The sequence below is a fragment of the Schistocerca americana genome, chromosome 1 (assembly GCF_021461395.2).
Source record: "Schistocerca americana isolate TAMUIC-IGC-003095 chromosome 1, iqSchAmer2.1, whole genome shotgun sequence".
NCBI lineage: Eukaryota > Metazoa > Arthropoda > Insecta > Orthoptera > Acrididae > Schistocerca > Schistocerca americana.
Genome location: NC_060119.1, coordinates 850,000,161 through 850,018,574, shown reverse-complemented (window position 1 = coordinate 850,018,574; position 18,414 = coordinate 850,000,161). Strand labels below are relative to the sequence as shown.

The window sequence follows — 18,414 nt, the reverse complement described above, 5'->3', positions numbered from 1 at the left end:
CCATAGTGCTCAGAGCCATTTGAACGAGTTTTTGAAAAAAGTTGGTGACAAGATTTCACGACAAGATTTGCTGCAACGAACAACGCCTTTGCTTTAATGATTGCCACCGCAATTGATGTATCATATCCATGACACTATCTCCCCTATTTCGTGATAATACAAAATGATGTACCCTTCTTTGACCTTTCTCGATGTACTCCGTCAGTCCCATCTGATGCAGATCGCACACCAATATTCCAGAAGAGGGAGGATAAGCGTAATGTAAGCAGTCCCTTTGGTAGACATGTTGAACATTCCATGTGTTCTGTCAATAGATCGTAGTGTTCGATCCGCTTTCCCCACAACATTGTCTATGTGATCTTTCCAGTTTAAGCTTAATTTTAATTCTTAAATACTTAAGTGAATTTACATCCTTCAGATCTGTGATATATCATGTAACCGAAATTTAACACATTCTTTTAATATATCTAATGATATATATTACAGTTAAAAGTTAAGGTATATATGAATCAATGTCAGATCTATAGTTAGTAATATACGTAACCCTATATATTTAAAAACTGGGCGATGAGCTGGTATCAGGATGTCAGTTGCGCCCTCATTCGAGTCGGAATCTACGTAGTTCACCAGGATATTGTGAAATTTGCTAATCATCAGGCCAATGCCTGTATTAATTGTGCCGACAACACCATGCGGTATGACGTCACAGGGTAAGAACACAACTCACCTGAGTATTCTTCGAACTGCCCATGTGGTAACTGCCGTAACCTTTTCATTCATCTTTGAGCTCCATATCACCAATCGGCAGATGAATAAAGCGGATATCTGTTCCAGATTTTTTATTTTTTTTTGATGAATGGAATCTAGTATTGTAGACTGGAGCATGTGATAATGGGTTCACAATCAACGATCGGAAATGAATATTTGCTGTATTATCGACACACAAAGCATAGCAAAAACGTAGCTCATAATAATTGTTCAAAGTGACGACCACAGCATCAATGAATGCATGGCAATGGTGCGTGAAGTTCTGCCGACCTCTCTCAAAGATCCCTAGTGTCTGTTGTACCAGGAAACAGGCAGCTTGGGCCCTAGCAAGCAGGTCTTCATCCGTTTCTATGGCGTTTCATACACCAAGGTCTTGACGTAACCCCAAAGGAAAACGTCCAGAGGTGTGAGATGAGACGAATGCAAAGGCCAAGGTACAGGACTTCCACTTCCAGTCCAACGACGAGAATACATGCTGGTCAGGTGCTCGGGGACATTAACATCATAGCAGGCTGGTGCATCATCGTGTTGAAACCGCATCCTTTCGTTGGAAACAAGGGGTACAGTCTCCAAGAACTGTGGCAGCACATCTCGCAGGAACAACAGCTAACGTGGTCCAGTCAAACGGGGAGGCATCACAGAAGGTCCTATTAGATGACGTTAGAGAATCGTTACTGGTGGCCACCGATGTAATAGGCGTGGGGATTGTCCTCACTCCAGACATGGCTGTTGCGACTGTTGAAAACACAATCATAGCTGAATGAGGTCTCGTCCGTGAACAATACAATGTGTACGAAGTGCTGCACTACAGCACTGCGGTGGATAATTCACTGACAGAAGTAAACGCAGTACTCATACTCCATTGGTCCAGTGCTTGCGCACGTTCTTTGTGATAGGGATGTAATACCTGTTCCACCAATACTCTCCCCTACGAAGCGTGCGCTTCACGACAAGTTACAGGTTCTTATCACTGGGTGGTAGGTCACAAGCTTCAACACTATCTCCTGAAAGTTGAATGTTCGGACATGTCTTTGGCTGGAGCCTTGGCCTGCTCTCTGTGGCGTGAAAGACCCTGTCTCTTGTAAACTGGTGTCCAGGGAGATAACTTATTCCAATTAAGATGATGTCTGCTGGGAAAACGCTCTGTGTACAGTCGTGCTGATTTACAGGCACTCCATCCTGCCGCACCGTATATTAAATGCATGTCTGCCAACTCTCGTGACGAGTAATTCTATCTTCGACTACGAGTCGTGCACTGTGCACAGTAACACACCTCCCCATGGACACATCCGTTATGAGACGGACAACTGGTGTAGGGAATTGAGGTGTGGTGCGGCATAAGTTAATGTACCGTTGCGATGCAGGCGGTCGTCACATGACAAACGTGCTATGAGCTAAGCTGTGTACAGTATGTCTGTTTGCTCGTTAGGGGTTTATGCTGTCTGTCACTCACTACCCGTGTACTACAGACACTGGGATCTTCGCGATAATGTGAGAGAACTACATGCGCCGTTGCAATAGACGCACTGAGACTGGTGACAGTCGCCTTGAAACACTACTATGAGCTATGTAGTTCTTATGCTATGTACTCTGTTTATGCCCGTAGCACATTGGTTCCCCATTTCAATCTAATTAGTTGTGGACTCTCTGTAACCTGTTTCAGTTTGACTCAAAAGGTTTGAGAGACCTTGTATATTCATTGCCCCTGACCTAGACTGACCTCTGAATGGTGACACCTTTCACAGGAACAGACCTGATGAAGCGAGTCACGGGGAGCACAGCATGCAGCCATACTAATTCCAAAGTCGCGGAGAGTAGACGGCAATCACAATAGGTGGGTATTGCTGAACATCTTAATTATACAGCTCTGGTCCATGGCGTCTGTGTAAAATGGGTCACTTATATGAGATGTTGAGCGGTGCACTCTTCGTGAGATTTATTAGTATCCGTATATCCTATATGAAAAATGTAGCTCTTGACTGCACGACGATTACACAATCTGCGTAAGATGAGTAATGGAGTTCGTGGAAACATCTTAGGCGATGACGTGTCGAGTGTAGTAAGAAGAATCTTGTAAAAACAATCAACAGCTGATGTGATGTGAAAGCCTGGAAACATTTCAAATTAATGGATGGAAAGAGGTAAACACTGGGATACACTTTAGAGTTGTCGGGTCCTGCAATAGCGTGGCACTCGAGTCCATCTGCGGTTACAACGAAGTTTCCTGGCCGACCACGCGGTGCTCACCCAGAAAAAATATCGCAAACTATCCAATTCCTATGGCCTAAGGAAGTGGGAAATCTTCAGTACAGCGAAAGACAGTATGAAGACAACTCCAAAGGCTCATCCGTGACAGTGTCTCGTCAAATGCTGTCAGAGGAAACTTCCAAACAAGAGTATATATGGGTACAAAAGAAACATACGTAATTCGCTTGGACAGCCGTTCGAGGTGTTGGGCCAGGCGTGGAAATACTTAATACGTGAGCTCCCTCCAGGAACTTGGTGTCAGCGTCTTGACAGACTGCGAGAAGATTACTAAGAAAACATTTAGCGACTACCTAATCCATCGTTCCTAGCATAACGAGCGTTAGCAAGCAGTATGTGATGCCTGAAAGGGGTAACGTGCAAGCGACCATGACGGTGCGTCCACAAATGTGGTGAGAGAAACCACACCGGCATGAATAGTAAACACAAAAGCGTACCAAATCTCGACCATCTTGAACATCTGGGAACATGGTTAAGAACTTGGGGGAACTCGGATGCAACTAGGCTGAAACCCGGTGGTCCAATGGAACTTGGGCTCGGCAGTGGGCAGGACTGGCAAAGTGAGTTCCGCAGCACCTGTTACAGCCCGAATTTCCACGGGGTGCTCACTTTACGGACACCAGAGCGGGGTTACATTGATTCATGATACAGCGCTACTCGACCGAGAAGGCACCACTTTACAGATGTTTTCTCCGTGGACACTGGTCAGCGGCTACAAGTCTGAAGACAGTGGCCAAGCGTACTTGAGCAGGCGTCCCCATCCTCTACTAAGCGGTGGATTTTCCTCGCCACAATGCTTGAGGCAAACACAACGTGAGGTTATACTAAATTATCATGGAAAGTATTAATAAATGACACAGAAGTATAAGGTCTAAAACGCTTTCACCTGTAGCAACATGCACTGTTATGCGTACATGTCAACTCATAAGGCTACCAAGTCATTTAACATTTAGGCGTTTCGTCACTTCTGAACGTCCATGACAACTCTTCCAAATGTTTCCCAAGGAACACTGAAACTGAGTTTCATGAACTTACCTCGTCTCTGTGGCGCTATTAATTCTGCGTGTAACTTCGCCTCTCCGTTCCATGAATACCTCCACATGACAAAGAAAGAAGTAGAGGCAGTACATGCTGCTTCACCGCACATAGGAAGAAAAATAATTCTATTCGATATGCACCTGCTTTACATAATATGTTCTTGATTTATTCCAGTGGCAAACTTCACATAGTTTAAATATTTAGGAATAAGCCAAACAAGTAACATGAGGTGGGATAAGCACGTGGAAACAGGAAGACGGGATAGACTACCAATGCTAGGGACCGAGTGAGGGGGCGTTGTGGTTAGTAAACCGAATTCTCACGCATTAGAAAAAGCTCTGAATTCCCCGTCTAATCGTCAATATTTAGAGTTTACGAGATTGCCTCAACTCTTCATTTAATACTTTTTATAAATGACCCTTAATAACTATTTTAATGTATAGGGTTAGTCAAGGAATATAGGAATCATGTTTTAAAAATTATTTCATTTACATATTTTTTTTTTTAAAAATTGCTATATTTTGTAACTTTGCATTCCTGTAGAACTGCATGCATGTGGCCACATTTACTAACACCCGTTTATATATCTGGAAACTCAAATAAGCAAAGCAATCGGCAGTATTAAGCTCTGCCTGACAGCAGGGAAAATCCAGTTAAAACTGTACTTCGTAGATGTGCAAAGCAGTGCAATGAAGGGTTAAATAGTTTAAGACAAAAACCGTGATGGTCCCTTTCAAAAGAACAGAGCCGGTTGGCTACAGAAACCTTGTTTTATTCTAGTATGTGATCTGTCTATAGTGGTTTATCGACAATGTTTGCTGTCGAATACGAAACAGATTTGTAGGAAGGATTCTGGGAAACGTGCTTCGCACACGCAAAGAAATTCCCATACTAGACGTTAGTGCAACATACTCTGTAGTATTTCTCAAATGGCTCGAGCCCATATCACGTACCTTGATAAGACTGTAGATATCGGACGAATGCAGAAACCAGCAGGTATGACTGTTATCGGGCAGTCAAGACCACACAAAAAAATCTCATGTGTGTTGCACATGAATCCTTAGAAGAATGGCGACGTTGTACCCAAGAAATTTGTTTGGATAAACATTGAGACTCTGATAAAAGTAGAGGACCCGTATTTGAGGGAGACTGTATCCGTTGTATGTCTCGGGTTGGGATCGTGAAAATAAGAGAACAGAGATTAGGGTGCATACTGAGACACATAGTGCTCAACAAAGGGTTCCATGGCATGAAATTAAATAACATGAAAACAAAGTTCGACATAAGAATGCAACAAACGACACATTTATTTTGAAACCTGCAATAATATCATACAGATGTTTCAAAGTGATAGTTACAAAAGCTGCTAACAGATAGCTCTGTAATCGCGGCACGTAGTGCTATAAATATTTCTCTTTAGCCCAGTGCCATCAGTTCCGTCATTGAAACGCGAAAAGAAAGTTAGCGTACTGAAGGAAAAGTCTGAAATCATTTATCCCATTGAAAAACGTGTCTTACTGGAGTATTCCACGTTGGAAAACAGCATTACGCAACAGTGCGTAGTTTTCAAAATAATTAATGTTCCAGGAGGACCCGGTACGAAAACCACTCGCAAGCTCGACGCAAATTCGGAATGACAGGCTGCGTGCCTGATGGTCTAGTGGAGAATATTGACCCAAGGTAAACTGCAGCTATTCCTGAAAGTGTCGCCACAGTTTCTGGAGTTACTAAGCAACATTTACGAGAACACACCCGAAGAACTACAGCAGAGACTAGTCTGGAGCGTTCCAGCACGCATACAATATTAACACACAGTCTACACGGTTCTCCATTCTAAATCCAAAGCCATAGCCGTACGCACTGTGCTACAATGGTCTTACTTTACGAAACAGATTTCCAGGAGGATTTTTAATGAAAGATTTGATGTTGGCAGCATCTGATTCACAAACGAAGCACATTTTCTCCTGAATGGATTCGCGAGAAAACAGAACTGGCTATTCGGGGGTTCCGAAAAATCCCCATGTGTGTGAAACGAAACCACAGCATTCTCCCAAAACTATTCTTTGGTCTGCGGTTTTCAACGCAGATGATCGACCCTTTTTTCGTGCATGTGAACATTATATTGCAATTCTGGTTCGATTGTCAGCACACAGCAAGGGTTGGAACTTCAACGAGGCACCGGAGAAGAGTTTCGCTTTTTCGATGAATACTTCCGGAAGAGGCACTGGGTTGAGTTATCCCATATGTACTAGTGCAGGTATGTATTGGCCTCCACATTCACTCTTTGAAGGCGAGACAAGGCTATCGTTAGAAGCGTCCCATGGAAGTGTGACAGGACCAATATTATCCTCTATATACGTAAATGATTTGATGCACAAGGTAGGCAGCAGTCTGCTGTTGTTTGTTGATGATACTGTGGTGTACGGTAAGGTGGTGAAGTTGAGTGAGTGTACGAGAATACGGGATGACTTAGACAAAAATTTATAGTTAGCGTGATAAATGGCAGGTAGCTCTAAACATTTCAAAGCGATGTGGAATGGAATGGTCATGGGAGGATACTGACAGGAAAGGCGTCTTGTTGGCTTCGGTTTATTGGGAGAATTCTAGGAAAGTATGGTTCATCTGTAGAGGAAACCGTATGTAGGACGCTAGTACGACCTGTTCTTGAGTACTGATGGAGCGTTTGGGGTCCATACCAGATCGGATTAAAGGAAGACACTGACAGGAAAGGCGCCTTGTTGGCTTCGGTTTATTGGGAGAATTCTAGGAAAGTATGGTTCATCTGTAGAGGAAACCGTATGTAGGACGCTAGTGCGACCTGTTCTTGAGTACTGATGGAGCGTTTGGGGTCCATACCAGATCGGATTAACTTAAGACACTGAAGCAGTTCAGAGGCAGGGTGCTGAATTTGTTACTGGTAGGTTTGAACAACACTCAAGTATTACGGAGATGCAAGTGTTACGGAGATGCCTCAGGAATTCAAATGGAAATCCCTGGAGGTAAAGCGACCTTATTTTCGAGGAACACTACCGAGGAAAAATAGAAAACTGGCGTTTGAAGCTGACTGCAGAACGATTCTGTTGCCTCCAACTACATTGCGCTTAGGGACCACGAAGATAAAATAATAGAAATTAGGGCTCATGCAGAAGCATGTAGACAGTTCTTTTACCCCGTTGAACTTGCGAGTGCAACTGGAAAAGAAATGGTAGTGGTAGTGGTACGGCGAACCCTCCCTTACGCGCCGTAAGCTAGAGTGCGGAGTGTCGATGTAGATGTGGTACAAACTATACAGCGTACAGCAGTGTCTGTTAGAAGCTTGTGTAACTGCTATTTCGAAACGTCTGTATTAAATTTGAAGCATTCTGTTGCTTCTTTCTTCTTCCTCATCGAAGTGCATATTTATTAAAGAAGCCAAGCTTGTAAAACTCTGTGAAATCGCTTCATTATATTGTTTACAACAAACCAATATTCATCAGTTCATATGTCTAAGAAACACGGTTGCACTATTCTTCCTGTGTGAACTCAGAAAGATCCGACGTAAATGTATTATATTCCTGTTTGCTGGCTACCTATTTATTATACTTAGGTTTAATTATTTCAGATTCTGTTATCTCTCCCGTTTCCTTTGTCATGGACATAATTATCGTTGTATTTTAAATGGCTCTGAGCACTATGGGACTCAACTGCTGTGGTCATAAGTCCCCTAGAACTTAGAACTACTTAAACCTAACTAACCTAAGGACATCACACAACACCCAGCCATCACGAGGCAGAGAAAATCCCTGACCCCGCCGGGAATCGAACCCGGGAACCCGGGCGTGGGAAGCGAGAACGCTACCGCACGACCACGAGATGCGGGCTATCGTTGTATTTTATAACCTCCAATGGCCGATGATGAGAAATTGGAAACGGATTGTTCAATGACGAAACGATCGAGCACTATTCGTGTTCTATCGTTATTTCTTCTTTAATTTAAGACAGAACTCCCCTGAGATTAATTTGCTCATCGTATCTCTTTGTCCGACGTACTTTTGTGACTGCGTTGTAGTGCCGAATTTTTGTCTGTCTTGATATGGATTTTTGTTGAGAGGTTTGGGGCTAACCCTAATGAGTTTTTTACTTTTTGGAGGCGATTCTGCTGTGAGATTTTTTCAAGACCTGTCTGTTAGATGAATTATTCTATTTATTTAAAGTACGAAACCCTATTTATGTTACCACATTTGTTTCAGGCACGAGATTTCTGTCTTAGAACATAAGAATTCAATTTTCTCGAACTAATTTGTAACCCTACTTTTTCTGTACATTCTTTAAGTATCTCGAGTTATTTGACGGCAGTCTCGTCATCCAGTCTAAATATCGGCATGTCGTCTGAAAACGCGAGGTTAGTATCGTATGCAGAGGTTGTTTATGGGATAGCCTATTAGGATTGTCTGCCAAACCCCACGTTTCTTGAATTCTTTCTGCCATTCTTCGATAACCTTGTATAGGACGATGTTGAAGAGAACGTTAAAGGATCCATCGCCCTGTTTCACACTTCCGCTATTATTATCACTTTTTATAAGAATGTTCTTAAATAGTTTTCAGAATAATTCTATGCGCACTTTGTGGTATTAGCAAAATCTGTAACAAATTTTGTTCCGTTGGATCCACCACTTACAGATTTAGTTACTCGAAGAATAAATTAAGCATAAGGGGTGATGAAGAAGTTTCCGTTCGAAGGTTAAACTAGTAACCCCTTGTCTACTTGTCGCTGTTTATATACCCGCATCAGAGTCATGCTGGATGACATATACACTGGAGAAACGCTCTCAATTTATTGATCGCCCCTTTCACTGAGGTGAAAAAGAAGTATTGGCATTCCGATATACAGATGGTGGTAGTATTGCATACACAAGGTTTAAAAGGACAGTGCAATGGCGTTGATGTATTTGCACTCCGATAATTCATGTGAAACCGTTTCCGACGAGATTATGACAGCAGAATGAGAATTAACAGAATTTGAACACGAAATGATAGTTGGAGCTAGAGCATGGGACATTCCAACTCGGAAGGCATTAGGGAATTCAATATGCCGCAATCCACAGTGTCAAGAGTGTGCCAAGATTATCAAATTGCAGGCATTACCCAACACCGTGAATTACCGGGTTCACCGGCGACTGCGTAGAGTTGTTGGTGCTAACAGGCAAGAAACAAGGAGTGAAATAACAGCAGAAATCAATATAGGATGTACGACGAACGTATCCGTTGGGACAGTGCAGCGAATGGGCTATAGTTGGAAATGACCGGCGTGAGGTCCTTTGGTAACAGCACGACATCAAATGCAACGCCTCTCCTGGTTTCATGACCATATCGGTTAGACCATAGACAACTGGAAAACCGTGGTCTGCCCAGGTGAGTCCTAATTTCAGTTAGAACAGCTGATGGTAGGGGTCGTCTATGGCGTAGACCCCACGAAGTCATGGACACAAGTCATTATGGTGCGGGTTGTGTTTACATGGAATGGATTGGGTGCTCTGGTCCAACTGAACCGATCACTGACTGCAACTCGTTACGTTCGCCTAATTGTTGAGACTATTTGCTGCCATTCATGGACTTCATGTCCCCAGACAACAATGGAATCTTTCTGGGTGACAATGCGCCATGTCACAGGGCCAAAATGATTAACGATTGGATTGAAGAACATTCTGGACAGTTCGAGCGAATGATTGGGTCATCCAGATCCACCGACATGAACCACATCTAACATATATGGGACATAATTGAGAGGTCAGTTCGTGCATAATATCCTGCATCGGCAACACTGACAATTATGGATGACTATAGAGGCACAATGGCTCAAATTTCTGCAGTGGACTTTAACGACCTGTTGAGTTCATGCCATGTCGAGTTTCTGCACAATGACGGGTAAAATGAGGTTCGACACGATATTGGCAGGTATCCCATGACTTTTGTCACTTCACTGTGTAAGAGAGTGGATATGACATCATTGCAAAGGAAGCGACCTGCGCGAGCGTGCTACAGCAGAAGAAGCAGGAAGACAAGTATGTGTGTACTCACTGTCCTCCGTGACAAGGTCGTCGAACACGGCGATGGCGTAGCCGGCGTCGTCCGGCGCCGGGGCGGCGGTGGCCGGCACGGGGGGCGGCGGAGGCGTCGCCGTCGGCGTCGCGGGCGTGGCCGGCGTCGAGTCCCGGTGGTGGCGCGAGTGCTGCACAAGACAGGAGGGCCGGGCTGCCAAAACTCTGTGCTAGCTTTGCTCTCAATATACACACGAAATGTATTCGTACGTAACAATTTACGCTACACCAGAGACATGCCCCAATGCAGTGAGAAACTATTTTGTGTGAAATTTTCTTTTGATAAAGAGGAGGAAAATAAAAAAAAGGAGGGCACTCGTATCTGCAAGAGAATCTGGCACGCAAGTCACTCGGTCAGCACCGCTTTTCCAGCAGATATAATTACTCCCTTCAAGTAACGTCTGCAACAAATTCTAAGAATACATTTGCATCAGAACAAGTAAAAGGTTATAGTAATGCTACGAAATAGAGATGAACAGTTACCATGCTGAAGAACGTGTGCCTTGTTATGTAAAGCGGACTATTTCACAAAATATTTTGGAAGGTAATGACTTACGGAGTTTCAAGAACATTGTGTTAAGGAGTCAGAACGAAGATATCGGAAAGTAAGATCCGATAGATCGCGAAATGGGTACGAAACTTTGCACCGATGTACTGGGCGGGATCTCTTCTATGCCTATCGATTCCATCACGTCGGTCTTTTTAGTTCTGAGCACACAGCGAGCACGTGAACATGTCTACAACAGTAGTGTCTCACGCCAAGTTTTGCCTGATTTCATGCAAACCCACATCATGTACCTTTCATGCATTTTTTTTCTTCATGACAATTTTCGGTCGCTTACTGCAGGGGTAATGAAGATACTCATGCATCGTTTTTGGTGGGAAGCCTTTGATCACCCACCATACAGTCCGAACGTGATTCCCTCTGAAGTTCATGTTTTATCACATGTACCGCTGACTACGAAGACAACATTTTAGCGCAGACAACGAACTGCAGACCAGAGTAGAGAAATGGCGGGAAGAACGGGCAGCTGCCTTCTAGGACGAGGGTATTGGAAAGTTGGTACGACGATTGTCTAAGTCGGAGCGGCGGCTGTATAGAGAAGTGGCTGGAAGTTGTAGCTAACTGCTGCAAATAAAATATTTCTGATTTTCACTATGGTTGCCATTTCGTGACCGATCGGACCTTACTTTCCTAATAGCCCTCCTAAAAACGAGGCTTATAGGGCAACGTTTGCTAATAACATCATAGTGACAAAATCCGAATGAGAAAGATATCACACCGCACGTTTCTGCTGATCCCTTTCGTATATTGTCTCGCTTAAGTTATAATATCAAGACCGACATGTTCGCAGCTGAGAACGATTACCGTGAGCCATTTTACTGCATATTGATGGAAATAGAAAGTGATCTGCTCACAAAGCGCAATGCGCGGCGGACTAACTTTCTACGGAATGAATCAGGAAAATGCCCAAACCAGGATCGAATAGGCATCGCAGGTGAATGAACGTGGGCTTGTACACTGGTCGGCCTCAGTGGGGTCTTTATGCGGTTTCTCACGTACGCTTAGGTAAATGCTGCTATGTGCGCCAAACGCCGGCACCTAGAATAATTTAGGCAAAAAGTCAAAATACCAAAACATGCAGAACACAGTTTACACGATTCCCTGACAAATGGCATATACTTTCTCTACATTATATTACCTTGACGACCATACCGTCAGGATTTGAATCCGGCCACAAAGTTAGATAATGAAACTAAGTGTGCCAGACCTCGAAAAAAAAAAGGTTATTCCGTTTCTGCCCATCTTGAGCTACTTGTTGCTATTTAAACCCTGTTGTTCTTCTTAAGTCTCTGTCCCATCTATTCGGTGGTCTTCCCTTGGTCTCTCTTGTTAAATTGGGCTCAATCTAGTATGTGTTAGTACTTGTTTTGACTACCTGCCATATTATTCTTCGAGCGACATGACCACCCCACTCCCATTTCTAGGTATTCTCTGTTCCCATTATTTCAGTGATCTTTGTTGTCTGTCTGATATCAGCTGCTTTCTTACTGTCTTTTTCTGTATAACCCAGCGCTGATCTTTCAGTTCCTCTTTGAATTTATTAGTTTTCTAACACTGAATTCATTTAATGTCCATGTCTCGCACCCATTAATTTATTACTGGTTGTTTACATTGGTTAAAAACTGTTTCGCTTAGCTCAGCTGACATATTAGATTTCAAAGTTCATAACAGATATTAAATGAAGAAGCATTTATTTCGTTTGTAACCGATGTCCATCATCAACACCAAAATGAGGCGTTACCCCATGGACAAGAATGCACAGTTGTACAGCGTTTCTTGAGGCAAGGGAGTGAATAGTCTCCGGACGTAATCGTGAGAAATTTATTGCCATGTCTGAAACACTTGCTGTGCCCATGGCGACTGCTGGCTGGCGGCTGGTACGAAAGCATACGCCCTCCCAATGCATCCCACACATGATCTACGTTTGAGCTACTGCTTATCACTTGAACCATGTTATGGAACAAATTTTCAGCAATTCCTCAAGGCGTATGTGATGTGAATTGGGTGTCGGGTCTTGCATTAGCGAGCTGGAGTATATCCTGGCTACGAAAGGCATGGCAACACTGTTTAACAATGTTGCCACTACTGGCGATTATTCAGTCTCATCTCAACAATTGACAAATCGGTCCTGTTGCCATATCCAGTACCAGCGCACACAATGATTTGAAATCGGACGAACATGGTTCTCAAGGAACGCTGCTTCCAGTGACTTTTCACCAAGTCGTCTGTAGACACATTGTCGTCGATATGACGTGCCACAGGCTAAAAGCCATATAATGTGCCTCAATGTACCAATAGACTGGGATTCTACGCTGTGGGTCTTCGTTGTATGATGTCAGTGGAAAGCGACGCCTGATAACCAACTCGAGATCTCAACCCAGCTTCCATTAACCTGTTCTCATTGGTTCGTGGTGGAAACCTATCTGTAGTCTCTGCCCGGATTTTAGCTGTTGTCGTCCATCTATATATCTGAGTCAGTCAGACAGCCCTACGACCCTCTCGTGGTGCAGTACGTCTGGAAGGAGCCGTGCTTACACTTCTTGCCAAACTGTTGTCCAGAGCTAATTTTGTCACGTCTCGTTTTGCGGTTATTTCACATGAGTGATCATTTGGTGTGACGATTAATTTCCCAAAAGCGAATGATTCAATCTTTCTCAAAGTGTGAAGGATGGCTATAATCTACACGTAAACCTCCTCTCAGAATGCTGTGTTGCGGTCCCCACCTGGAAAGTTCCTGTAAGTTTAGACACACCATTGTTCATCTATGGGACTGGCATTTTTTTTCCATTCTGAAAACAACTTTTCATAAGGTGTGGAAGTACTAGAGTACCAGTTTGGTAGCATTCTAACAATAAGATAGTTATGTTCGTGTTATCTTCGGTGTACCACGCGCTTTCTTGGCTAAATAACGTGTCTCTGTATAACAGAAGCTTTCACAGTCAGGCTATTGTAGCGTGGTCGAATCAGTTTCTTGGAGAGACAAACAAAGATACATGTATAAAGTGGAGATGTTCTCAAAAACGAACTTTTGCTAACATTTCCGTGGAGACAGGTGAAGAGCCAACACAAGATTTGACTATACGCTGTCGAGTAACGTTAAATTGACCACCTGAACGAGAAGCTTTCGCAATACGGACAGCTCCGGGACGTGAAGGAAGACAGTCAATGAGGTTCTGAAAGACACCGGCGAATTGGGGTGTCATGTCGACTTCTGTGTTGTGAACAGCAGCACTAAGTTCCTCGGATAACGATCCATGGCACAAACAACTCGCTCGAGATGGTCTCAGAAATTCTCAATTCGGTTTAAATGCGGGGAGTCTGGTGGCCAGAGGAGTACGGAAGACTAATCCCGATGCCCTTCGATCCACGCACGAATATCGCGAGCTGTGTGACAAATTGTACTGCCTTGCTGCGAGGTAAAACAAACTGCATGCTCCCCAAGGATAGTTGCAACTTGTGGGATCGACTGTGCCTCCCATAATGATAGGTCACACTGGGAATGCCACGAAAACAATCCCCAGACCATAACGCTCCCTCTTCCGGTCTGGTCCCTTTCGGTGATTCTGGCAGGGTATTTGCTTCCTACCGTTTCACGCCGTACACACAGACGGCCAATAGAACACAAAACGGATTCACACAGTAGACTTCCAGTTGCGGTATTCCCGTGCAAATTTCAGCTTTCGTTGCCTATGAAGAGCTCTCCGCATGGATGGATGAAACAGGCGCCTGCTGCTGAGGCCCATACGCAGCAACTTTCGCTTAACAGTCGTTGAGGAGATGTTGTTGGTAGCGCCTTGGGTCATCTGCGTGGTCGGCTGTTCAACAACGGCACGTATATTCGAGTGTACACATTTCCGCAGCCGCCGTTCAGCCCTGTCACTTTTTACTTATTACAAACAAATAACACAAAACGTGTTTGTAAATTCACTGCCAGAAAGGAATATTTGTGTAGTACTTTGGGCTACTGTGTCACAGAACACCTTTAGTTCTTGCAGATCACGATACTTTTCCTTGGTGATAGGTAGCAGTCCTGAAAGATTGGACATGCGGACTCTTATTAGCGTGGTATCTCAATAGGTTTGTTTTAATAAAGCAGAACCTGCTATTTCACACACTGATATGATCTAGTTTCATTTAATTACAGTGACTAATGTCTTTACCAGCCTACCTTCGTAACAGGTGAAGGGAACAAAAACTCTCCTTCTGCGAGTTCTGGTTCTTCTTCCATTCGTCCGGCAGGAGCAGTAACAACTGATGTGATCCAAGATACTTTGCAAGTGTCTCGATGTATGACAAGCCTTTGATGGTGACGTTCTATCTTCATCTCCTTAATAATTCGAAATGGGAATGGACATCTTGGTTGCAAGAAATCAGTCCAATCACGTATCATTAAGCCATCAACTTCAAAAACCTGAAAAGGAGTGGGTTTCGCACGAACATCTTTAATTATGTCTGTCCAGTCCTTTGGGAGCCCATGTCTTTGTGACTTTCCAGATATGAATGTCCTCTTACTAGGAGTGCTACACGAATTGATTCACATCGCTTTGCATGGTCGACAAGATAATGAATCAATCTGAAAAGGGTGTGGTTTTTGTTTTGATCACCACATGAGTAACAGAAGATTTCCAAATTTTTAACCCCATAATCCATTAACGAAGTAACATAATGATGCAGGAAAGAAATTGCTTCATTTGAACCTTTCTTCCCTATAGCTTCAGGATAAACATAAAACACCGCGTTACTGTCTGAGAGTCGATGTATATCAAATAGATATAGAGAAAGCTGTCGCTTATAATATACAATATTGGTGCTGATGTTTGGACATGGAAGATTTCGTTGGAAATCCATATATATCGATTCTGTGGTTGCAGACTTTCTGCTTCTCTGTCGCGACGGTCTTTTACGCTGATAGAGTGCATGAACTTTACGGCGGTGCGGTTCATATTCAATCTTCTCTCTCTTAATATTACTTTGAATGTCTGATCTTTCCTTTCGATTTTTTGCGTTTGGGAGTTATGCCTCTAGAGCTTTGTAAGCTACAGAAAACTTATCACAAGTACTGCACTTATCACTTCGAGGGAAACCGAATGGGATATTAAATTTTGTATTAAACGTTTTTCGATAAGTTTCATATGACAAGGAGCAAGTCGAATGTGTATCTTGAAACATCTTGAACATCTTCTTGGTTGTGAGTCTTCTGGCAAATACAATTCCTGTGTTTCGTTTATGCTGTAATGACTGGACCGTCCTTTAAATGACTTGGTGTGTGAGGAGATGTTTTGCTCTGTTTTTGTTGAAAGTTTATGAATTTGGTATCCGTGTTAACCTCGTTTATCAGTTGGCGCCATGCCTTCATTTTTTTAGGAATACCTGACAGTTTCTAACCTTCCCTTTGACATACCATGCAATGATATAAAGGCCTTTTGACAAACAGACAATTCTGTTACAGTATTGTCTCTCGTTATTCTGACTTTATAACGGAATATATAATCACGCGAAGTAGCAACTGTCTCATCTCTGCGAGGCCTTCGGCGGTGTACATTCTCAACAGGAATCAATCCTGTCAGGTTTGATCATTCCAATCCTTCAGCAAATTGAAATTAGATATTAAGTGGACTTCTCTGCAACAATTAGCAAATCAGTACAATTCTTCTTGCAGTTACAATGCTCTCCCATTTCATGTGACATAGTTCTTAGCTTTTTAGATACTTCAGATTGTCTACCATAGCTCGTCCTTTTCTAGACTTACCACTGCAGCCTGACTCTGGATACTCCATCATTCCATCACCAGTTGAAACTCCGATCTCAGTTGGATTTTACACGAAATTCACTTCTATCTACCACACCATAAAGAGCTGAAGCGATTGTCAAGGCTGCTCTGTGTTAGAACAAATCACGGCACAAAATTCAGTTCCACCACAGCACAAAATAAAGAAGTTAATGTCAAATCTGCTCCGTCTTAGCTTCGACAATTCATCAGTAAGATCAACAATGACACAGTATTTAACAATGTCAAGAATGAGACTTCCATAGAAGCAGACCAAAAAACAATACAGCTCAGAAGTTTGCACCTGCTGGACTTCACCCTTCCTGTCCGTGTATTGGACGGACTTGACCCGTTTTCTGTGTTTATGCAATATTTCAATCTGGCGACAACTCCCTGACAATACCTATCACATTCATTTGAATTCACTCAATTGAAAGTACATCTAATGAACTTCATAATGATACCACTAACTCGTTTGCGTGATATTTGTACATAACCCTTTTCCGTGTAGTCTTCGTATGCGTTTTTAAGAATGAAATTTGGAATAAAATTTACGATTTTAAAAATATGTCGTTACTCTAGAAATATTTTGAAACAGTTACTTACCTGAATAAAAAAAATCGCCACGGATGTCGTTGAAATATCTTATTTACGAGATTCTATTGAAATATTGCTGCACTATAACTCAAAACAAACAACTTGTCCCTTTCCTTTGTTTACAGCCGAGGTCTTCAATAGTATGTAGTAGTGAGTTTTTTCAAAATTTATTATTTACTTATTTGCCACTGAAGATGTTTTCAAATACCTTGTTATCTGCTTTTTCAGTAACAGCTCTGTTGCTACTTTTCATTGCATACCTGTGCCATTTGCAAAAAAAAAAAAAAAAAAAAAAAAGACCCAATTTCGGTCTTCTAGGTGATTATCAACCTGTATTAAATAAAAGGAAACGTTGATCGTTTCGTACAAATGTCGTCTAACTGAAAACAAAAAAACTGTACCATAACGGTCGTTTGCAAAACAATATAGGCAATAACGGCTTTCCGCCAACTGGGTGTTTGTTATGTAAATCATACAGCGCAAATGGTATATTTGCTCAAAGGAATATTAAACAACGAAATGAATTTCGCATTTTCCTCTGGACGAGAAACAGCGCAAACAAAGTCGGTGGGTGCCCCCAGCCAGCGGCTGAAGCAGACGACGGCCTAGGGGTGCGGAAACGAAATTGGGGCGGGCGGACGCGGCCGTTTGGCGGCTTATTGCGAGCCTCCCCCGCGGGTAGTGGTGAGAGGGGTTGGGGGGGGGGGGGGCGCTCGATACCCGCCCACTCCCTGGCCGTACTCCTCACGGTCGGCTGCGAGCGGCGATAAGACGTCCGGAGAGCCAGAGCGGCGACCGGACGTTCGATAGAGATTCCCTCCGGAGGGAAGGCTGCCGCCGCCGCCGCTGTTGTCTCTCGTCTCCCACACGGCACAGTTGTGGGCCCGCTCTTTGTGCTCGCTCGCTGGCACCGACATTCTTCCATTCTGAAGGCGATACGAGTAAAAGGCAATAATACAGCAGCTGCCACGTAGGCAGCGGAAAACGCCTTTCCTTTGGCGCTACGGTTCAGCTTCCGTTTGGTGCTCCGTCATTAAAAAAAAAAAAAAAATCGCCTCGCAGTCGGTTGGTGGTTGTTCCACTAGACGCTACACACTGGTCCTATTCTCCGTAAACTTTATTGTGTGTTCTTTATTATCAATTGCTAATTATTATTATATTATTTTATGGTAGAATTGTGCAATCTTGGAACACATTTTATGTTCACGTATTGTAATTTTTTCGAAGAACGAATGTCTCCTCTATAAAAACCAGTATGGGTTCTGTAAACAGAGTTCTTGCGAATCACAGCTCGCTCTCTTCGTCCATGAAATCTAGAGCACAGAAGGCAACGGTGG

General features: G+C 43.2%; 1 protein-coding gene across 1 annotated transcript in view; it reads right to left on the bottom strand.

The window, feature by feature from the left end:
• The window catches only part of LOC124594591 (follistatin-related protein 5-like), a 221,635-nt gene extending 203,641 nt beyond the window's left edge, over positions 1-17,994 (bottom strand). The window contains exon 1 of the mRNA XM_047132967.1: positions 17,802-17,994. Within this exon, the coding sequence (XP_046988923.1) occupies positions 17,802-17,994 (193 nt within the window). The remainder of the gene's footprint in view (positions 1-17,801) is intronic.
• Between the last annotated feature and the right edge of the window lie 420 nt (positions 17,995-18,414).